This window comes from Mchenga conophoros, linkage group LG7, assembly GCF_057382185.1.
Source record: "Mchenga conophoros isolate Kocher_MC1m ecotype Shallow Benthic linkage group LG7, M_conophoros_male_GT1.1, whole genome shotgun sequence".
In the NCBI taxonomy this organism is placed as follows: domain Eukaryota; kingdom Metazoa; phylum Chordata; class Actinopteri; order Cichliformes; family Cichlidae; genus Mchenga; species Mchenga conophoros.
In genome coordinates, this window is record NC_140532.1 from 13,194,898 (window position 1) to 13,218,355 (window position 23,458).

General features: G+C 37.5%; 1 protein-coding gene across 7 annotated transcripts; it reads left to right on the forward strand.

The window, feature by feature from the left end:
• The first annotated feature begins 9,369 nt into the window (after positions 1 to 9,369).
• Positions 9,370 to 23,231, forward strand: bnip2 (BCL2 interacting protein 2). 7 transcript variants are annotated; one of them, XR_014893396.1, is made up of 12 exons: positions 9,371 to 10,433; positions 13,230 to 13,325; positions 13,446 to 13,513; positions 17,463 to 17,639; positions 19,044 to 19,226; positions 19,822 to 19,924; positions 19,999 to 20,130; positions 20,257 to 20,343; positions 20,433 to 20,531; positions 21,105 to 21,140; positions 21,549 to 21,657; positions 22,411 to 23,231. XR_014893396.1 is itself a non-coding variant. In XM_085282185.1 (12 exons), exons 1-11 carry the CDS (start codon positions 10,069 to 10,071, stop codon positions 21,725 to 21,727), a joined length of 1,359 nt encoding a protein of 452 aa, XP_085138311.1. In that variant the 5' UTR covers positions 9,371 to 10,068; the 3' UTR covers positions 21,728 to 21,742; positions 22,411 to 23,231. The 7 variants fall into 7 exon arrangements, 6 of the variants coding, with proteins under 6 accessions (XP_085138306.1, XP_085138311.1, XP_085138308.1 ...); XM_085282185.1 differs by lacking the exon at positions 21,549 to 21,657 and adding an exon at positions 21,715 to 21,742; XM_085282182.1 differs by having other exon boundaries at positions 21,549 to 23,231.
• The last annotated feature ends 227 nt before the right edge of the window (positions 23,232 to 23,458 follow it).

The window sequence follows — 23,458 nt, forward strand, 5'->3', positions numbered from 1 at the left end:
ATGTACAGTGAGACTATAATGCTGCTCTGTGCTCTGGTTCAATTTCATATTTGCATAGCGGAAAGAGTGCCATGTGTTTTGCAGCTCAGGCACTCAGCTTGTTTTGGTGGTATTTGTATGTGTGGAGATGCATTATTGGTACATCATACCTCACTCGACTCAGTTCCTGGGACATAAGGTGGTAATCCCCAATGTTTGATTTTCAAAACATGAGTATAATCAGATATTTATGTTGCTGATGCTCCGTAATCCACAGAGCATCTAAGTACAAGAGCTAAATAAAATGTTCAAATGGTGCGTATAGATAAAAATAAGATACAGTTCATCTAAATCTCTACAATCTGTGAGCTGAACAGAACTCCTAATGCTTTCACCTGTCTTCATTGAATCGTGCAGGAAAGCTCAGGGTAAATGATGCTTGAACAGCAGGAAGATCACTCATTGTTAACCATATGGTTTTGTGTGATAGGTCACCAGTGATTCTGAGGGTTAATATCAAATGCCCAAACACAGACAAGGGGGACCCACGCATATTAATGATAGTGCATATTCCCTTGTGCAAAGGAGATCGGATGAATGGCAAATGTGTTTTCTGGCGAGGTGGGGGTATTGTTTTCAGTAATTTGATAATCAGTGAATAAGTGCTTTGTATATCTTCTTACCTGAATAATGTGATAATATTTTAATTCACCAATCATTTCACGTTACACTGAGATGCTCCGAATTCACTCGTGAAATTCAAATATATATGCATCACTAATGGTTAGAATGAAAAGTGTCTCATTTCTCCTCTTTTCTTTTGGCGACATTTCTCTTTACATTAACAGTGAGTGGGATCTGCCCCCACCCCGAGCTACAATAAAAAATATATTGGCTTTTAACAGTTAAACTAAAACATATGGATGCTCAAGGCCATTCCAACATTGTGCGAAAGCCTCGAGGCTTTTACACAAAGTGCAGCTTCCCTACAAATCTGCAATAAGCAACCAAAACAACCACCGCTTCATGTGAGAATTAGCAAACAGTTATCATTTCTATGACATAAAAGAGTCCGTGCCAACATGCACTGAAATAATAAAATATTGAAATGTCTATGAAACATAAATGTGAATTCTTGCTACATCTGTCTCTTGCTAATTGAGTTGCTACCAAGAATGTTAGTACTCTGGAGAATAATTTGTCAGTGCAAAACATCGAATGGACCAATTTATTGGTTGCTGCAGGCTGTGGAGTTCCAACAGTCTTTGATCAACCTTTTTAGGTCAGTATCTCTCGAAATACAGAGAGGAGAATTACACAGCAGAGAAAATATTTCATCTTTTTAAAAGACAAGGAAAAGTATTCTTGTAGTTACGTTGTTTGGCTGTAATAGTGAATAAATTCTTTGCTTGAAGCCAGAAAGGGAAAAGGGAAGCTTTTGTGCACAGTATTTATTGTTTTGCATGGCTGGAAACTTAAACATTTATTGTGAAAAAGTGACAGTAAGAGTAATTATAAGTTTTGTTTTTTCTCATCACGCGCTGGATGTAAGATGCACGCACTGACAGTTACCGGTAGGTATTTCTGACACACTAAATTAAAAATGTTCTTCAAAGAGTTTTGTGTTGGCTGAGGGGTTGATCAGCCTCTGATTTTGAGATAGTCTTGGCATTTTGACAGTGAATGTACTAAAGGTTGTTTGACATATTCTGCAAGCATCAGAACTCTGTTTTTCCCAAATAATATTATAACTCTTACAGTTAGAAATAGAAGTTGTGTGTCGATCTTTAAGACGAGTGTCCTCACTGAACCTAACTAAATTAAAAATTCACTGTTATTATATAAATAGTGTTGTAGCCTGATGTGCAGTGTACCAGATCTACCCAATATTCCTATAAGAGTAAATATTATCACCTAATCTAACCTATTTAACTTAACCTTAAATGGTACACTGCAAATGATATAATATTAATCTATAAATAAATAATATTCTTTGTAGCTTGTTAGGGAAAAACAACCTAAAAAAATGTGCCTTCTAGCTTTTTCTGTACAATTTTCCATCCATTTTTTTCTCTTTTCTTCCACTAATGCTGGAGCCTATCCTGGGTGTCATAGGGTGAGAGCTGGGGTACATGCTGGATAACAAACAGAGACACATAACACATTCCTAACTACAACCAATTGAGAATCACCAATTAACCTAACAAGCATGTGTTTGGACTATGAGAGGAAGACAGAGAACCCGGAGAGAGTACACAGGGAACGTGCAAGCTGCACACAGAGGAGAGGAGCTGGGAAAGAGCTGGCTGGAGGATTCTCCCAGACCTTCTTCCTTTAAGGCTACAGTGTGACCCACTACACCACCATGCTGTCAGTTTAGTTCCCACTGAAATAAAACAATAATAAAATCTTTTGTTAAGATCCTGTTGTTGCCGAGTGCACAAGAAGCTTAGCAGCTTCTTCCTGACAACATTTGTCCTAGATGTGTAAAGACTATACTTACTACTTGTAAAGGTGCTGTTTTAGCACCAAGCTTCCTGGAACAGATACTAGTCGGAGCCAGTAACTCTAACTCGTATAGTGACATTTTAAACCACATCCCCTGTTTGGCCCCATTGTAACGTTTTACATGAACAGGTTATATCTGGTTAAAACACCATATTTGAGTTTCTAACATACTTAAATTGCAAATGACAGTATGCCATTTTTCTCTAAAAAATATAACATATTAAAGATGAAAAGAGACACACACTGTATTTTAATTAGGAGTGCAGCTGTTCTTTTTCTTGCTTAGCAGATTTCGTTATGAAATGGCCAAGAGTCTACACGCTGATCACCTTATCCCATTCATTATATCTATGAATGTTCCCTTGACCGCATGACTGGAAAGTCTATTAATGCTGGCAGGAAAAGGTAAAATTGAGTGGTACATTTAAAAATGCTGAATTGCTTTAATTAATTTTGTAAAAGTAGACTTAGCTAGTAGAGGTCTATTCTCCTGCGTCCTTTTCAAAAATGCTGTCTCAACACCATGCCAATGCTTTGCGCCCACACGAATTTCAAAGTAGCCATGTATACTGACATTCAAATTAATGTAAAGTTGCATTAATAATTAATAACATATGAGAAATCCCAGTTTAAAAATAATAGGTACAAATCATTTGTGAACTGAAGGATACTGAGGATATAGTCACAAAGCAAATATGTGCATAAAATTATACTAGTTTTATTATATTGAAACTATATTACTATTAAAAGATTTAAACTGAAAACAAAAAAGTCATCGCTTAATTCAGACACAACAAACTTAAACATGTTTGCTTGGAATATATCTACACTCCAACAGTGAGGTCACGCAATTCATTTTTACTCAAAACATTTCAATGAGGCCCTTAAGATAAAACATCAGGTTGTACAGCGCGCCACATCATTAGCTCACACATGTACAGCATCTCAGAGGACCTTTAATTTGAGGAGGAAGAGTCTGTTCCTTCGCTACGAGGTTAAAGAGTGGGTGACAAGTGTAGAAAATCACAGCGGAATGGATTAATTAGGTAGACCTAAAAGCATATTTATCAAAGGCTAAGCCATACAGGCATTATCTTAGAAAGGATCTAATAAAGATGTGCAGGTTAATAGAATAAAGGGCCTTGAATAGAATGTGTGCTTATACATAAAATATCAACCACGTCCCACATGTAAAAGAATCATTAGAATATACAGATTAACTGTTACGGCAAGCAGATTCTTAACAACTCAAACAACCTTCATGTGGTTTGACAGCGGCAATTTGCTTCCTGTGGTCACTCTGATTAAAATGTCAAAGCCTCTGACTTAATTCGTTTTGGTCAAATTCCACATGAAAAGGGCCAATATTTGCTCAGAGAGAAAAGACTGATTACATAAACCTGAATACGCTGATATCAAAAAAATAAATATTTAATGAACTCCCTTAATCAGAAAACACCACGCTGCTCCACTGAGGAAATAAACAGCCTGGTGATTCTAGCTGAATCATCTAAACGGTGTCAATCACAAGTGAATAAGGAGGGCTCCGTTCCCGGGTAGTGATGACTGATGGCCCTTCAGCGGCGACTGAGACAGACAGAGCTGATTGAGAGAGCTTATCTTTATGGTGGAGCCATGGAATTGTTAACAGGATGTGATGGCTTGCGTCCGCCGAGTTGAGCTGGGAAATAAAGCTGTTGGGCTCGGGCTGCCTTGCCATCATTCACAGAGGTAATGATCTCTGTCTGGCTCAGAAGTAAGTAATAGTTTGCCCACAGGTTAGTAAGGGCATGACACAGCTACCCTGACAAAGTTAAACTTGGACAGATGAGCGCAGGGAATATAATAAATTTAATAGGCAGTTTAATAAAAAATTAGAATATGTGGTGAAACTTAAAATTCATAAGAGGTGTGCATGCTTCTTTTTTTCTATCCGCAGACATTTTTAGCTTTTTTCCTTATGACCCATAGAGGAATAATGTCATGCAGCTGTAGAGCAAGAGATCTGCAAAATACTAAACATAGTTCTTAAACCGCCATTACTATGCCATTACACCTTGGCATTTACTGGGGCATTTCTCGACCACATTTTGCATGGCACACACGATATTCCTCACGTAATCAAAAGGAAGGCATATTGAGGGAAAGCAGTCAAAGATCTAGCTCCACTCAATTAGCTTCAGCAAGATAATTAATCAGTTCAGTATGCACATCCAAGTCTCAGAGGCGTCTTTGAGATAATTGTTCTCATTGACTTGAATAATTATTTGTTTGCTGATTTAATTATTTTCACATTTGGAAAACAAATGAATGCGTGCTGGTACATACTTTGGATCTTTTGTTTTCTTTTGATGTATGCAGGTGAGTGTCAGACTAAAAGAATGACTGATGACTTCTTTTCGGAAAATATCTCTTGAGAAATTATCTGGAACCAAATTCAGACAATTGTGTTTTTTTAAACCATAACCTCGACGTGAAGACAGTCAATAAAACATAAAATGTTTCTTCCTCGTGGCATCAATACAAACTGCGATGAATCAAAGGCTAATATTTCTCAGACAGAAGGTCATCTCAGGGTTACAGATACAGAGTCTCCGTACACTGTCTGGCACGGTGAAAACAATTGTCAGAGTCCTCGGTTCACACCATTACAAGTGTGACTGAGACCTTGCGGCTACTGTAGCAAATAGCACAAATTATGGGGGCCATTTTAATAGCAGTCTCTACTATTTATCATGCTGTTTTAAATGTTTTGCTCATTTGTTTCCATTAAATATTTCATCTTCCCTTAAATATTCATTTAACTTCCTCTTTAAATTTTTTACCAGTCTCTTTTCGGTTGCTATCTTCTTGCCTCCCTTTTAGGCTTTGCAATCATAAATAATTATTCATCTACACCCAAAAAGAGATTGCATAAAACATGCACATGAATCCTTTTTGTCTTTTCTCATTAGTGATATACTTCGAGTAGCCTAAATACTTCCCGCTACCCCACTTATGGAAATTGGTCAGAGAACCTTCCTAATGATTCTGCTTCACAAATAGCATACAGCCTGCGTTTCTGATCCTAACGTTCACCCTATCCTTTCAGGATGAAAGGCGGGGTCTGCTGCAGATCCCAAGTTTGTGTATTACTTTTAAAAGGAGGACTAATCCTGACATATTATCCATCAGACAATGCTGTTTTAGATTTTACTGTTTAAACCCAATGCTGGGCCGCAGTGGACCAGCTGTACTCTGAATGCCTGCTTCTTGGTGCTTAACTGTATATTGAAGAAAGAGATTTACCAAAAAAAAAAAAAAAAAGGTGCAACACAAAACCACAACATTTCTCTTTCACTGGGTTTACTGTCTCATGTCCTTCTCATTTGATAGTATTTTATTTTCAAATTATTTAAATATTTCTCACTTTTGTTTGGATTTCCTAAAATATTTCCAGGATTCACTTAACTAAAAATAAAAAGTCATCACATCATTTATAAATATTTAAGATAAATTGGTATTATTGGTATTAAGGCAACATTTGTCTTAATTTGTTGGACAATTTCAACTTGCCTTATTAGCATGTAGTGCCATGTTGGAAGGTGAAAGGGAAGCATAAACTCTCAATTTGACTGGATTATCCTTTTGTGATGAGGCCTAATGATCCAGCAGAGTAAATAGCAATGTGTTAATTAGAAATTACAGTGAATGATCCGCTGCACACAGAGGAGGTATTAATCAGGCTGCATCGTTATATTATACTCAGAGTTGTCTTTTCTTTTCTTATAAGAATAAAATATCTAAAAAAAAATTATATTATTTCCAATGTAGCTGATATGCTCCTAAAGAGCCAACTGACCAGCAATGCGTGTAAATAAAACCACCCCTAGCTGTGACTGAAATTATATTATACTGAAATTAACTATTTAAAAAAAATATGTACATGCTGTTCAGTAACGTATTTATTCCTCAATTCGTATGTCTTTCCTAATTTGTTTTTAATTTGGAAAATATTATGGAAAGGGCCTTGTAATTGTGGCTGCAGCTGCCAGTTACTTCTGAATAAATCTCAGACTTTGTCCAATTTGGACGTTGCACAGTTCACAGCAGATTTTAATCAATAAAGGTGTCTACAGCATTTAAGTAAGCATTTGCCTCCACCTAGTGGTAAATGTTGGTTACTGAGGCTAGAGCTATATAGAGCTGTATATTTTTCAGTTCTTATAATTTTACATTTTTTAATGATGTTAACAAAAAAAAAACTATACTATCTTTTAATGATTTCTTTGAACTGATCTTTTCCCCAGGTGAACTGATTGTACAGCATGCATCTTTAATGACTTTAACAAACAAATACTGGGTGCACAAGTTTGAATTTAGTTTGGATTTTCTCTAATCCACACAGCCAAAAGTATAAACTCTTAGCATGTACATAAACTTCCTTTTTTTAATTGTATTTTTAATTTATTTTTTAAATAAATGGTGCTGAAGGTTCCCATTAGTGATCACATTTGACTACAACTGCTAATTTCTCATCACCTCTCATCATCAAAAGGATTTCTTTGACAGCACTAATTGGATTGAGCAAAACTTTTTAAAAGGGAACGTCTAAGCAGCTCAGTGAAGAAGGAAAATTGTAGACTTGCATAAGCTGCAAAGGTCTTGGGGCAATTTCTAAACAACTGCAGATTCCAAGATCATCAGTTTAAACAAGTGCATTGTAGGTTATTTTCATGTGTCACTTTGCCAAAATCTGGAAGAAGTGTCCAAACTGTCACCCTCAGATAAGAAGAAATTGGTTAGGATGTTCAAGAACAATCCAAGAACCACCAAAACTCAAGCCTGTGAGGGTGCTGACAAAGAAGGGAGCCTCTGCTCCAAAATCAACACCTTACAAGCCAAATGCCTCTGGAGGAAAATCTGGAGAAACACTATCTGACCAAAAATACTGAGCTATGTGATCACAGTAAAGAGCTATGTTTGAGTTTCACAATAAAAGTGAAACTTTCAAACCTAATAACACTGAACCAGCTGTCAAACTTGGTGGTGGTATCATCATGTTCTAGGATTGTTTTGCTATCAGTAGTACTGGCACATTGCACAAAGTGGAAGAAATAATGCAGGACTACCTCAAAATTCTTCAGCTTCATCTCAAATCAACAACTGTTGCAAAGCATGCATCAAAGCCGGTTTTGGAATGGATAAAGCAACTGGAATGACCTTTCCAAGGCTCTGACCAAAACTCTATTGAAAATTTGTGGACTATGTTTGAAAGCTGGGTCAGTGCCAGGAAACCAACCAATTTAAATGAACTCTTCTGCCAAGAAAGAGTAAAATAAATTCAAATTCAAACTTGTGCACCCAATTTTTGTTTTTTAAAGTCATTAAATATATGCACTGTATCATTCCACCCTGAAAGAAAGAAGAGTTCAAAGAAATCATTAAAGCCCCCAATTACCATGATATTCATGGCCATGATGAGTGTATGTAAACTTCTGACAACTCTGCATTCTTACATACAAAACTGAGTATTATTTTGTGCACACAAAATCTCTTGGCTGGAGGCTGCAGGTAGAAAGCTGATAAAATAGACAGGGCTTCTAAAATACCAATTCCATTGCATTATACACAGGACTGGTTCAGTTTACTTTGCAATAGTCAGCTACTGACCATAACTGACATTATTTCATGTAGTTAATAACTAAATCCATTAATTTAGAATTTCTTTGAAAGTAATTACTGCAAAGTTAGAGATGGATAAAGCATTACACAATAATGCTTTTCTTTTCGGTATTTCTATGCAAACAGGAGAACTTTGCATATTCAACATTTACAGTTAGTCAAACCAAATTAGCCTTGCAAAAACAGAGGCCTACTATACAAGACAGGCTACAAGTATGCACTTCAACAGCTTCATTATTTCATTGGTAATGATGAATAAAGTCATATTTTAAATAATTACTGAAAGGATAATGAAGTAATCACTGACAAAGTAACTATAATCCGATTACATATCTTTTTACAAATGAATTGCGCTCAGAGTTACTTATTTGTGTAACCTTATTAGCTAAGAGATTATTTGCTGGATTAGGTATAAATGTTACTGCCCTAATGTAATGAAATATATCATAACACAAGCTCTTTTTACAGTGTTGCCTTTTCAGACACAGCGTCACTAATGCTTATTAAATAAAGTGAATAAAAAGAAAAAGTGAAAAAAAAATTACTTTGGCTTGACCAAATAACTAGCAGTTACTTCCCACTATAAGAGAGAACAGTGCGATTCCTAGTATAAACCATCAGACGAAATCAGCACGTTGCGGTTTTTAACATTTAACCCACTGCTGCACGAATCACTAATGGATAGCAAGATGAAAGCAAAAAATACAATTTGGACAACAGAGCTGGATTAGAGACGTGTGTGAACCAGACTGTGTAGTCTCTACCTTGTCATTATATGTTTCCAGTATCAGCAGAGGGCAGTGAAGCTTGCTAGGGTAAAGACACTTCTGCGGCTAATGGAAGGGCCGTTGCTATTAGGGGTTGCCAGATTTGCTCGTTTTCCACGGACCAGAGCAGTCTGAGCGATTAACTCTTTAGGTATATTGCGTTGTTTTGTTTTTTATCATTATTATTACATACTTTATAATCTACATTGTGCTAACTTTATTTTATGTGGGACACTCAAAAAGAAGTTTCAGTTTTGAAAATATAATATCATTATGTTACTCGTGGTCACAGCAGGGCAGTAAAAAGAAAAGCTTACAGTGCACCAAAATGACATTTTAATGAAATTTGGCGTGCTTTTGTGTGCTTGCACACAAAAAAATAAATTCATAAATCACACGTGACCACAAACTGTGTCGTTTATGCCGAAGAATCTGCAGGAAACACAACTGGCAACTCCGCTGACCATAAACTGTATGCATATCTATGATAGAGCAAGGCGTTGTTAGCAAACGGTTAACTTCTGCCGTTTAGTTGCCGAGGTTCGTGTGTCGGCAAATTAAAAGGAAGTAGTCTTTGTATTTAACATGGGTCCAAGAAAAGACTGTCTTTACGTTGAGCTGTAGTTGATGACTGCCGAATTATTTCTTTTTTGGCTCATAGACAGCGTTAATTGGAATACAAAGCTTGTTTTGTCGTGGCTAAACTTTGCTAACCCCAAAGCTAGCCTGACTGAATGTGTTACGTCCACCGGAGAGCCCTCTGGACTTGGAGGAAGGAAGGAAGGAAACTGATAAGTAGGATAACTGCGCACCTATGCTTCTGCAAAGCTAGAACTCTTTAGGACTCTTGAGTTAACACCGTGACGCATTTAGAAAAGGTGACTATCTGTAGACTTCGCGTGATATTTGACACTGTTTGGTTAATGAGATATGCTGTTAGTTGGCATAGCTAGCTGCTAGCGCCACGTCTCTGGGCTAGCTGTGCAGCAGACGAGAGCTATCCTGTTAGCCACAAACTTCCAAAGAAGTTGTGTAAGTCAGATTTTTCTTTCTGGTTGAGTTGGTCAAGGAGCTGAACGGTGATTAAAGCGTTTCACGGTCAGACTCTTTAACTCTGATCTGCTGTACCACCGGGACAACCGAGAAACTTATGGCATCGGATGTGATTGAGAGTGAAGCGGTGCTGAAGGGTGTAAGTAATATGAATTTGAACAATAGCAGCCCAGATACTGTCACACCCAGGAGGACTCTTGAGGATTTGGGAAACAGACAGACTTCCAGCCCGTCATCATCCGGTGTATCGGGAGAAGGCGATGACGAGGAAACAGACGAATTGCAAAATAGCACAGCTTCTGCTGCAGAAAAGGGCGAAGAGGAGTTTCAAGACAGTCTAACCAAAACAAGCGGTACGCCACAAGAAAGGAAGACTCCAGACAATGTGCAGAAGCAACGAGAAAAAAGCTCTACCCCGGTGAGCGTTCCCCAGCCACGCTCACCAGCTGGAGCCACTGGAAGGTGTGTATTTAGACATTTTTGTGTTTTCCTTACATAGAAGCAAACTATGAGAAAATTAGCACAGATATGGTTTAGTCTCTCCCAGAGTCAAACGATAGTTTTGTCTGTGGTTCTAAAGTGGACCTAGGTGTACATGTGACTGTTTGTTTATCTGCCTTTGTATTGGTTATAGCGTAGTCTGACGGCCCTGTGTCAGTTGGGATAGGCTCCGGTGGCGTGCCAAAGAGCGTCGTATCATTGGCCTACAGTCTGTGAAATATATCTCAGACATGTCTCTCATGAATGAAGTCATTTTCAGCCAGAAAAGCATCCCTGTCATAGGGTAGAAACTGAAATCAGTTTTTGGAAGAGTGACTTTTATGTCCTTTTATTTATTCAGGTTGAAAGTCTCATTGACATTAAAAATTCATATTACATATTAAAAAAGAAACATGGAAAAATCAGGAGTCACTTTTTAGCACAACATCGATCCTCTGCAGAAAGATGTGTCAAAGCTATGGATTTCAGAATTGACAAGCCACCTATCCTTAACTATTATTGTCAATAAATATTGCTTACTGGGAGCCAATCACTCTTGTGTCTTCATTCCATTTCTCTTATTAGATATTTGTCAGTAATGTTTTTTTCATGCAGGAAAAAATAAGCAACTTGACATGGCGTGGATACTCTAAAACATTGTACTTATAGGTGTGTTTTTTATTTATTATTTTACATTTTTTGCAGTAATCTTGAAAATTGCTTGTCCAGGAGTTAACTTCCAAAAATGTCATCATTTAACCTCAGAGTTCATCTACGTCTTTGTAGCACTGGTACTTTGCTCTAAAAATAGTTGTTTTCAACATCTTGCCAGAAACTGTTGGAAACCAGCCATCCCAAAACTAATTCAGGACCATCAGATTACTTTGCAGATCTTAAGTTCAGAAAAAGCTGTTTCAGTTTAGCCAAACTGGTCATTTACAAAGGTTTGCCTACGGTAACTTCTGAACTTGTTAAGATGTGAAATTGAAGGTTTTCTCTACAGACATTAGTGCACTTTGCTCTGCACCCCTGAGGGATTTTTAAACTAAGTATTGTGAATATTAACTTGGAGGGAGCTATAAAGAATGGTAACAGACTTCAACCCTTCACATAACTAAAACAGAAAAACGCAGCAAAAATAAATGTAGATAGAATGATAAACTTACAATAATCTTGTATTTGTTTCATTTATGTTGAAATTATGAATATGAAAAATGACTTCTTAACTGGTAACACATTTACTTTTGCCTTGAGCTTTATTTAAACAAATTAGCATTGCATCTTTAAAGTTTTTCCATAGTTGAACCATCCCCCACTGATAACCATATTAATTCAGTTCTCTATTGTGCTCAGTATAATAATTACACCTTTAAAATTTCTGTCATCTTTTCCTTTTGACTTTTTAATGTAGCTAATTTCTTTCTATATGCTTCCATTTGCATTGATTGCAATGGTTCCCTCTCAGGAAACTACATTCCTGTAGCAGTTGGATTTCAGATGTAATGTGAGGATTAGCACCATGTACAAGTAGACAGCTAAACTGACATATTATGAAATGTTGAGTACTGAATGCCCAGAATGTTTGTGTGTCTGGAAGTACAAATTCCGCAGTCTATATGATTAATGCATCAAAGGGAGCTTGGTACAACATGGATACAGATACCATTGGTCTGCACTGGTGAGCAGTCGGTTTATAAACTAAGCCCTTAGCACAAGCTTGTAAGCTTTTTAAGAAGCTACTGAAACTGAGATTTTCAAACATCTATTTCATATGATTACTTTTGTCTCATGTTAAGACATTTTATTAATTGAAAACAGGCAATGAGGATAAACTTCCTTTTAGGTTGCTTTAATCATTAAAAGCCACAATATTGAATATACAGTCCAAAAACATGCTTTTATCTCCATAATCTTTTTACCCCACACTTTACAGTTGCTCTACTTTGTTGGCAATGAAAACGTAGCCTGACAGATATAGGATTTTTAGGATCAATACCAATAGTTAGTTATTTTATGAGTTCAATATTTTAGATATTATTTCCTTTAATAAACATGAATGTGACACATGCATAGTAGTGATATGTAAAGAAGATTTTAGTTTTGCAATTATAAGTAATATTGGTGGGTGAATCAATACTTGCAGGCTCTGGTGCCTTCATTGTAAGGGTCAAAGATATTTTTCACCTCCTTACAGTTCTTGGGGGTCAAAAATTACTCAAAAATGCCAACCCTTATTTTGGACCTACAGACCTGTAAACGTATATTGGTTCTTTAAGTTGGCAGCATTTTGAGTATTAGAGGACTGTTTTGTTTTTTGGGTTTGTTGGGTACCTTTTGCATTAGTATAGCTTAAGTAAAATTACTTGTCAGCTTATTAATTTAAAATCGAATTGATTTGTTTCGAATAAATCCAGTTATTATGGCAGATGTTCTTCCTTCTTTATTCGTACAGTGTATGCTCATGTGCTTTTGTGTAGCCAAGTGTACCTATTATACACTGACTTTTTGAAGATTTTAATTGATGATGTATTAGCCCAAGGACAAAAATTGCCTTACTTTCAGCACATCAGGAGTGCGTCTGCATTTTCCCCTTAATCATTTTAAGACTAAACAAGTCATTGTTTTAAGATGCCCAATTACACGTTTGGATTTCACAGATAATTTCCGCTTGCCCTCCTCCTGATCTTGATACATTTTCAAGTGCAAGACAACAATCAAGCAGTTAGAGATTGTTAACCATAACAGATTGTTCAACCTTTTTCCCCTTTTCATTCCCAGCCTTGAACGTCAAGAGTCAGTTGCCACAACAGAAGCCCGCCTCAGAATGGAAGGAGTTGAACTTAAGGAAGAGTGGCAGGATGAGGACTTTCCACGGTACTGTCTCAATCGCACTTATATCATGCTTCATAGCTTTGCATCACATGTTTGGGTTTTTCAAAGTCCCATTAACCGTGAATCTGTTGAATGTATCATTATCTTTTGTATGAATCTTAGGCCTCTCCCAGAGGAAGAGGAGCTTGAAGATGAGCTTTTTGCAGAAGCTTCTGAGGCAGGAAACTCTGGTAATGAAAACACAATACTGTTCTTTGCATTGCTACAGTCAAAAACAGAACACTGAAGAACAAAGTTCTTGCATTTTAAAATGCACATGGCCATATGGAAGTTAAAAGAGATACTGGTTGATCTTCAATTCATGTGCATTCAGCTGAAACTGAGGCCTGAGCAGTCTGAGTTTTACAAATCAAAAGAGTAATTTCTGACGTGGTCTTTTTAGTACAAAATCCTCTCAGGTAGGGGTGGGCGGTATAAAAGGTATACGGTAGAAACAATATAAAATTGGCCAACGGTAGAGATTTTGACTTTACTGCGATAGCGAATGTTGATGGTGTCATCAAGCTGCGCCTGTTTTGGTCGAAAGCATCGCAGCGGCTGCAAACAATATCATCTGCAAATTATGTCGAGCGACGGTAATAGCAAAGAGACTAAGCACTTTTGGAATACGGGGAAAGCCAAAAACTGCACTTCCTAGACTTCCGTACCATTGATTAATTTTTGCTGAATTCTCTCGCAGCTGCTCTATTCCATGTTGTTGCAGTATATTAATGACTAACCTCGTATTGTGAATGGATTATCTCAGATGTTCTCCTGACTGAAGTTTGGTCCGTTTACAGCATCCCGACATGTGATTGTATATGTCCCTAACCACCAGAAACCCTCACGTTAACATTTATCGAGTGGAAAAAAGTTAACAGCCATCCTTCAGCTTCACTGTGCTAATGTTATGCTAACGTAGCTGTTTTGCTACCGATCACGTAGCACATCACTATATACCAGCTAGCTCAACTTCAGTAACCCTACAAAGTCACTGCTGTTTAGTTTTCTGTCTTCATTTATGTTGGAAATGACAGCAGAGCTGTACGTTTGAATTTTTCAGAGATCTCTCAGTCAGAACATGCAATATCATGTTTAGGTGGAAACTAGCGAGCTAACTTCCTTGTCACTACCCGATCCGTACCGGAAACCCGATCGGCACCCCGCATGCGCAAATCTTCCGTCACTTCCTCTCTTTGCCAACATTGCGACATTCAATATATTTGAATGATACGGTTAGCGCCCAGTTAGCTCCTAGCATTTCTCAACAGCTCTGCCTCCTTTTCGACTGCCCGGGACATTTAAACAATGGATAATCCGTATACAAAGAAATTCATGCTTTTCTCCTCAACAGAGAGCGTCCCCCGATTGAGCAACAGCGCCGTAAAATAAGAAGAATGGCGCCTAATTACAGAGTTAATAATGCAGACTTTGTAATATCTCACGTGTAGATTCATCAGCCAGATTAAGTGTTTACTGACAATTGACAGTGATAGCGCACATCATCATCACTATTCCAACAATCCTCTCCTCACAGACAAGCATAAACACACTCGACTATCGCTAAATCAGATTTAACACACGTTTGTCCATCCATTCGCTTCCGCTTATCCTTTTCAGGGTCGCGGGGGGCGCTGGAGCCTATCCCAGCTGTCATAGGGCGGGAGGCAGGGTACACCCTGGACAGGTCGCCAGTCTGTCGCAGGGCTAACACACAAGGACAGACAACCATTCACACTCACATTCACTCACACATTCACACCTAGTGGCAATTTGGATTATCCAATTAACCTATCCCCACAAGCTGCATGTCTTTGGACCGTGGGAGTACCCGGAGAGAACCCACGCAAACACGGGGAGAACATGCAAACTCCACACAGAAAGACCCCGGCCTGATGGTGGAATTGAACTCAGGACCTTCTTGCTGTGCGGCAACAGTGCTAACCACCGTGCCACCGTGCTGCCCTATAATAGGGTTTATTTGCTCCGTCAGCAGGTGGCGGTATTCTCGTACACTGGGGAGTAAACTGCCATTAAACGAACAGAAGAAAAAGAAAACATCTGCACATGCGCAGTAAGGATCGGGGAGTCCTGATCCGTAACTTTCTTTTTATTTTTCGTTTTTGTCTACATTGTACTGAAATGCTTCATTATTGCAAACATTTTAAGATATACTTGTTATTCTTAACATCTTAACAGATACTCTGACCCATAACTATCGTAAAACGCTACGACCGGAAGTAGAAACCTTTCGCGCATGCGGGGTACCGATCGGGTTTCCGGTACGGATCGGGTAGTGACATTCCTGCTAACTTCTAACTCTGTTAAAAATAAATTCTGTTTTCATGGATGCCTGGATGTTAAACGTAATTATTACACCTGGTAAAGCAGCAACGCTGATCATTTTATTAAAGGTGAAAGAATTTAGACAGTTTTTAACTCTCAGTGATGCTGCAGTGTTTGTTTGACTTTGGGACCTGAAGCAGACAGAGTTTTGGACCCAGATTACTCCGCAAGGCTCCTCACTACGGCAGCCGTAATGCTCCGGCAATCCATCAAGCGGTGCGCCTTCATAGCTTACCAAAGTCGTACTGAAACATTTTTGACAGATTTCTGCGCGCCATGTACTACATAAAATCTGTTTGAGGTCGGTAACCACAACCAGAATTCATACATAAGGCACACTGTTGATCTTTGAGAAAATTAAATGATTTTAAGTGTGCCCAATGGTGTGTAAAAATACGTTATACAGAAGAAAAGAATATATCGCGATATATATATCGTTACCGCACATGCTTCAAATTATACCGTGATATTTCTTTGCCAAGCTGCAGTGGAATGATGTTCGCTGAAACCAAAATTTCCATTTTAAAAGACTGTAATGTTGAAAGTGTCACTTAATTTCTATACCAGCCAAGCTTCACATTAGTGTTGGCTGAACTTCAAAGTATTTGAAAAGTATTTTTTCATAAACAAGCTCTGTGAAGTACCAAAGCATAGTATTAAACTGGCTCTGGAGCTAATTAAATACTTTAGTAATCATTATCCCTGGCATTGTCAGTTCTGCTTTCATTGCTATAGAAATTTGGAAAAGAGATTTCCTTTTTGTTATGAGTATATAAACAATATCATTAATGTCGATTTCAATTTTATTCATATAGCACATTTCATGACATGTAAACTCAATGTCATAAAAGATAAAAATAAAAAAAACTTGACAAAGAAATACAAGGTAACACACACACTTTGTGCTGAGCTACAGCCAGGTGGTAGAGCAGGCTAATCTACTAATCAGGTAGTTGGTGGTTCGATCCCCATCTGCATCTGCTGCTCTGTGTGCCAAATATCCAAGATGTTTGGAACCATTAAAATGTCTGCACCTGATGGCCTGAGAGGGTTATAGATACTGAGGAAGTCAGAGATCTACTGTTCAGCCAAACCATTGAGGGCTTTATGAACTAATAGAAGCATTTTAAAGTAAATTCCGTACTGAACTGGGGGCACTTCAAAATTTGGGTAATATGTTCAAATTTACAAGTATGTGTGAAGGTTCTGGTTGCATTCTGAACAAGCTACTGATGATTTGGATAATCTGCCAAATAGAGCATTACAGTAGTTTCATTTCCCCAGTATGAATACATGGACTAATTTCTCTGAGCCAGTTTCAAAAAATAATTTTTATAGCATATTTTAGTGCATATTTCTAACTATTATTGGATATTTTCCCTCCATAAATTCTTAAATTTGCTCTTCCGTTTCTGTCTTTAAATACCAATTTAAAATAGATCTTTTTTGGTATTAGCAGTAGAAAGTTTTTATAATTTCTTTTATAAGGAAAACTGGTAAGACTGCACATTAAAAATACTGTCAAAATGAAAAGCCCTGCATTCACTTTTAGTTGAAATGCACACACACATTAAAATAAGTACCAACAAGAATACTGCCTATGCAATAGGTTAAAATGCCTCTTCCTACCAACCCATGATTCCAATCCCTACTTAAATAAGAGACGCACCAGAAAAGAACTGCTCACCACATGTAATCACTGTGTTATCTCTGACCTGAAAAAGCTTGAACCTTTCAAAAAGCTGTTCTCACAGTAGACCGTATAATCATTATTGATTTGACATCCTACCCTAGGCTACGCAGTGAATCATGGCAAGAAGACTAAGAAAAAACTTGCAGCTCCAGACATCAGTCTCACTCTTGACCGCAGTGAAGGTTCTCTTCTCTCTGACGAGCTGGATGAAAGCACAGAGCTAGACCTCAGTGACATGGACACGCCCTCGGACAACAGCAATGAATTTGAATGGGAAGGTAGGAATTATATATAATTAAAAATATTGGTCTGGTACTTCTGGTATTATCCTTTAACCCTCATTGTTTCACTTTGCTTATTTAAAGGCAGATGTTACACATCATCTTTTAGATGAGGTCTAGTTGGGATGTTATTTTCACAACAAACAGAAGTTCTCCGGTCTTTTTTTTTAATATCTGGGTTCTTGCGTCCATGTGTTTTTTTTTTGTTTTTTTTTTTCTTCCTGTATTTTTTACAGGTTTGCTTAGGCAGCTGACTGCCTGCAGTGTGGTTAAAATATGCTTTGTTGTTTTTTGTTTCCACACTGCTGCCTTCCTCTTTTTCACTTGGAAGAATTGTTTCCATTCTCTGCCTGGAAACAGGCTGCAGGCCAGCAACAGGTTTCTCTGTTCCTTGTGGTAAGATCTTTTGGACAGCTGTCTTTTTATTTTTCAAACAAATCAAGATGTTTTTTTGTTTGTTTTTCATTTTTGTTCGTTTGGTTTGTTCCTCCCCACCATATTTCATACCCTTTCATTTTTACTTAATATATTTGATTCATCTCCCCCTTTCTTTCAATTGTTCCTGCTTGAGTAAACAATAGCAGGTTATCACTTAATGGTGAAATTGTTGGCCATTTTGTCCTGTTTGATTATCAGTTATTCAGTGAGTCACAATTTAAAAGCATTCAAATTTCAGAGAATAACTACTGGAACAAGAAAACTTCATTGATCTCTGCACGAAAATTGATTTGCCGCAGTTGCTTAACACAGTAATAAAAGAGTAAATGCCTTAAGCATAAAACTTAAATTAAACTTGTATTAAGTTATATTGTTCCAAAATCAAACAAGACATGAGACCAGACAATTAGAATTAAATTAAATTAAGAACATTTTGGTCCTCTTCACAGAAAACACACTCAAGTTTGTCCGTTTGATTTAATCTCACGGTTTCATAAGTTTTGATTTGCTTGTTGCATGCTTGATATCATGTGATCATGTGAGTACTTTCCTTGATGTCTGCATGATGAACTTGACATTCTGCACATCATGCAGCTATGCTGTAAATCTTACAAACGATCCTCAGATATCCTTGGGCATTTGAGCAAATGCAGCACTCTACAGTAGAAGTGTGTTTTGCTTTTGCTTTCCTACAGGAAATTATGAATTTTCTCCCCAGAAAAAGTGAAGTGAGCGTATGGAATTGAGGATGTGAATGTTGGTGTTGATTCAGAGAAAGAACATCCCTCAAGATACACAAGATTAAAGCAAGAAAATAAATGTGCATATGATTTGAAATTTAAAATACGAATTATCGAGTGATCTCAAAATTGTATCACATTTGACCAAAAGGAATCTGATTTGAATCATGTGTTAAGTTTGCAGCATTCAAGTTGTTAGTTTAACTTGCCTCTTCTCCTTCAGATGATCTTCCTAAGCCAAAACCCACAGAACTACTACAGAAAGGCGTGGAGTCAGTTCACGAGTATTCGGCCTCAGAGGAGAGGGAAGACAGTCGACGCTGGAAGATGCTTCGTATTGGAGACCAGGAACACAGAGTGGACATGAAGGCCATTGAACCTTACAAGAGAGTCATCAGCCATGGAGGCCAGTACCATTGAAGTACCTCTAGTAGCAAGTCTTGAAACTTTACATACAATTTGGCAGCATCTCACTGTACTTATTAGAAGTATTATTTTTAAGGGCCTCTCTAAATAAATTATGAGTGATTCCTAATCTTAATTCCAGCTGCAGCCAGGACATGAAAACTACATTTATAGAGTCATCGGTGAAATCTGACAACAAAGACACTTAGGTATATCTGCCCCAGCTTGAGGCTTAAAAAGCTTTCATCACAGAGGTTACACTTTTACAAAACGTTGATTCACAAGATTATGGCTTCATTAACGGTTAAATCCAGTGATGACACAATCAAAGCCATAGTCTGGCTCCTCTCACCAGAGCAAAGAACAAATGGCATGCTAATTAATCTTATAGACACAGTAAGCCCAAAACAATGTTATGATTGGCTCATATTTTATCCGATCGGTTCTTTGGTAGCAGCAGTGGATGAATAAACTGTATTGCCGGTACACGTTTGACATGATTCAATCAGCTTGTGTGTATTCACAGTATGAATTCCTTTTTTTTTTTTTTTTAAATATTAAAAATGACTTTGTGGCGTTTGAATCTCTCATTGCAGGTTACTATGGAGACGGTTTGAATGCCGTAATTGTGTTTGCTGTGTGCTTTATGCCGGAGAGCAATCAGCCAAATTACAGATACATCATGGAGAATTTATTCAAGTGAGTTTTTATTTGAAATTTAGTTCCTTCGCACATTTTAGAGAGCTGTGTCAAATGCGATATTCTTGTTTCAGGTACGTCATTGGCACACTGGAGCTTTTGGTTGCTGAGAACTATATGATTGTGTATTTAAACGGGGCGACCTCTCGTAAGAAGATGCCAACTGTTGGCTGGCTTAGAAAGTGCTATCAGCAGATTGATAGGAGGTGAGTGAGTTGCACAACTTGGAAAACTGGTTTTTAAAAGACAGACAATATGAGAACATAGATATTTGGGTCACTTCAGACAAATAAGCATCAGATCGTAACACCTGTCCTCACTCTTCTGTACAGGCTACGGAAGAATCTGAAATCCTTGATAATCGTACACCCCTCTTGGTTCATTCGCACCCTGCTGGCACTCACCAAACCTTTCATAAGGTAACTGTAATGTAAAAAGGTAATCACAAGTCAAAGACATTCGTGGTGTAATCTCTTTATTCTGAATGTTTCTGATTTCTTTTTCACAGCTCCAAATTTAGTCAGAAAATCAAGTACGTGTACAGCTTGTCAGACCTTGCTGACCTGGTTCCAATGGAGTATGTGTCCATACCAGATTGTATCAAACAGTAAGTATGGTGTTTGTAGCACTGATGTCTGTGTTGCATTATAGTGGTTTTCCTCGTGGCAAGGGTAGGCCGTAAGTTAGCTGTGTCCCACTGACCTAAATGTGCACACTGCGTCATTATACAGGAGATACAGTCTGCCCAAAGCCCATAAGCATTACTATTATTATTATTATTATGATTATTATTATTATTATCATCATCATATATGCATGATCCCATGTTACAATGGCAATGTTTTATTGCCACGTCACTACATATTGCTTCCAGTGTATACACAGCTTAGGTTGTTGTTTTGTAAGTATTCTATAAGCTGCTGTTAAATATCGTAGTCTTCATTTCTTTGCTAATATGCATAATTATTGAGCTGCACTACAAATTACTCATGCTGTCTTCTTCTTTGAGGCTCTGCACGTGACAAATCTTGTATCGTCACGGCATTTAAAAAGGCAGCACAAATAACTCCTCTTGACTCAGTGAAACTCAGTAAAATGTTTTTCTCTTTTGGATGTGTGGTTGCTGTCGGCTGTGTGTTTCTTCTTCTGCCTAACCCGATTTCCCTGCCCCCTTCTTAAGGTTTGACGAGGAAAAAAATAGGAAAAGCCGTAAAAGGTATATGCACTTTCACCCAGGGTCAGCTTCCGCATCTTCTGCATTTCATAAAACTAACAGAGAAATGATGAGTTGGCTTTCAGAAATGCACCAAGACACCTAACTTTCTTTCATTTTCATAGTTGGATGATTTTTAGTTACTGCTTGTCCCGAATCAACAGCTTTCCTCTTCAACTCCCCACATGTTCATCTGATTTGATTCAGGATTTACCTTCCTAATTAACAGATTGAGAGTACATTTTTTGGTCTCCAAAAAATAGGTGACTTGGTGATTATTTAACCAGCTAAATAGATTTTCTGAGACACATTTGTGAAGATCATCCCCAAAAGACTATTGCATTTACATTTATTACCTCAAAGCTACCTTAAAATTGTATTCAGCACTTAGTTTTGTTTGTTTTTTTTAAGCCGCAGAGCGTGCTTGCTCACAGCTCATACTTGCTGTCACAAGTCATAACTTCACAAGCTACATGAAGATAAGGTTTCAAGGAAGCTGAATGTGTTGCTGCTTGTTAAGGTAAAAAAAGCCAGGGCATTAAGTTGCACTTACTTGCATTTATCTTGTGAAAAACAGGCTCTTATTTTGAGGAGGTTGGTGTTTGGTAAGTTTGTTCGTGTGTACAAATGAATGGGGTCAAGTAAGGAAGTAGCTCGCCTTAGTCACTGTGGTTTTTGGTGGCACTGCAGCCGTGGCCTCACATGGTTTAGTAACTGGCTCTCACTGAACACACGGTTTGTTCATTCTCACAGCTCTTTGCATGACTCACTGCTTACCCGCTGCCCACTGATTTTTGGTAATTGCCACTTCTTTCAGTTTTAATATTCTGCTTATTGTTGATTCAGTAATGACCACTCAGGAAGAGATGGTATTCAGCAAGACAAAGGCTTTTCTGGCAATATTTAATGTATTTTTACTGCTAAAGTAGAAGCCAAAGTAGAAATTTTTCACTTTTCAATGGAAACAGGAAACTTTTAACGATACAGCTGGTACTGATCTTTGTACTGATCAGACATTTTAAGAAGTTGCATGTATACAAAATATATACATGTGTATATACAATATACAAATTGGGATTTGTATATATTTTAGCGTTTTAATTTTTTTTTTTTTTTTTTTTTTTTTTTTTTTTTTTTTTGGGCAAACTGGTCTAGTGAGTCTGATCATTTTTATACATTCCTGTGTATAGAAATAATCCTGACACCAAAAAATCCCATTTTGATAGTGTTACAGATTTTGTACAGTTTTAATGACCACTAAACTTGTGTGCAGAATCGATCAGGACATGCACGGCAAAACGGAGAGCGCAGCTGCTACTGTCCCGGAGTGACCTGGCTCACGCTTCGAGACGTGGAAAGGATCGGTGAAGAATGTTGAGGACTGCAGCCATTCATGTTTGTTTTCTGGGTGATGGGACTGGAGGCTTCTTTGCATCAAGAAAGTGCCTTTTTGACATGATGCTGCCTGTTACATGTTGGAACTGTTTTTTGTTTTTGTGCTGCATTTCTGTGTCAACCAGTTTGATCTGCAGCACTTTGTCCACATGCTGTCATAAACCTTTTAATCCTTTTTTATTTACTCCTGTATCTCATGTCAAACTAAGCGCATTGGTTTCCCTGTAGCTACTGGTGTATGTACACTATTTGAGGCACTCTTGTTACAAGTGGTTGATGCATGTTCTACTTTATTACATTTAAAATTATATATTTATATTCAAAAGGTGTCAAAGGAAATAAATTAATATATTTTTATGATGGATCTGATTTTAAACTGCGTATTAGGTCACTGACTCACTGAGTGGCATTGGATAGAACACGTTTAATGGCATCTTGTTCACTGTTCACTGCTGATGTTCTCTGTTAAAATCCTGCCTGGGGAAAGGAAATCTTTGTTTTTATTTTATCTTTTTTTTTCTTTTTCTCGATCTTTTTTTTCTTTTCTTTTTTTTCTTTTTTTTTTTTTTTTGGCCCCTCACTTGAATGTACTGTTTTTGCTTGTTGGGGGTGAACACTTGCGAAAGAAACTATCTGAACCAAGGATGTAGGTCTTTATTTTCTCATTTCCTTCAAAGTAAAGCCATGGATCCAATCTGATTGCTTTGTATCTTTTATTATTGTTGTTATTATTAGTTTTAGATCTTTTTTTTTTTTTTTTTTTTTGTAATGCAAAATTTTTGGGAATAACAAGATAGTTTTTGCGCTACAATAGTTCTGTAGTGGTCAAAAGTATGTTTAACAGGAAATGAGAATTTACAAGAACAAAAACAAAAGGCACCGTGCACTCAGCTATTAATTGTCTATATGGAAATAAAAATGTAGCC

Coding starts and splice junctions, on each gene's coding strand:
- bnip2 (XM_085282180.1), top strand. CDS start 10,069: ATGGCATCGGATGTGATTGAGAGTGAAGCGGTGCTGAAGGGTGTAAGT. Junction 10,434..13,229: donor CCAGCTGGAGCCACTGGAAG/GTGTGTATTTAG, acceptor TTTCATTCCCAG/CCTTGAACGTCAAGAGTCAG. Junction 19,925..19,998: donor ATCATGGAGAATTTATTCAA/GTGAGTTTTTAT, acceptor TTCTTGTTTCAG/GTACGTCATTGGCACACTGG.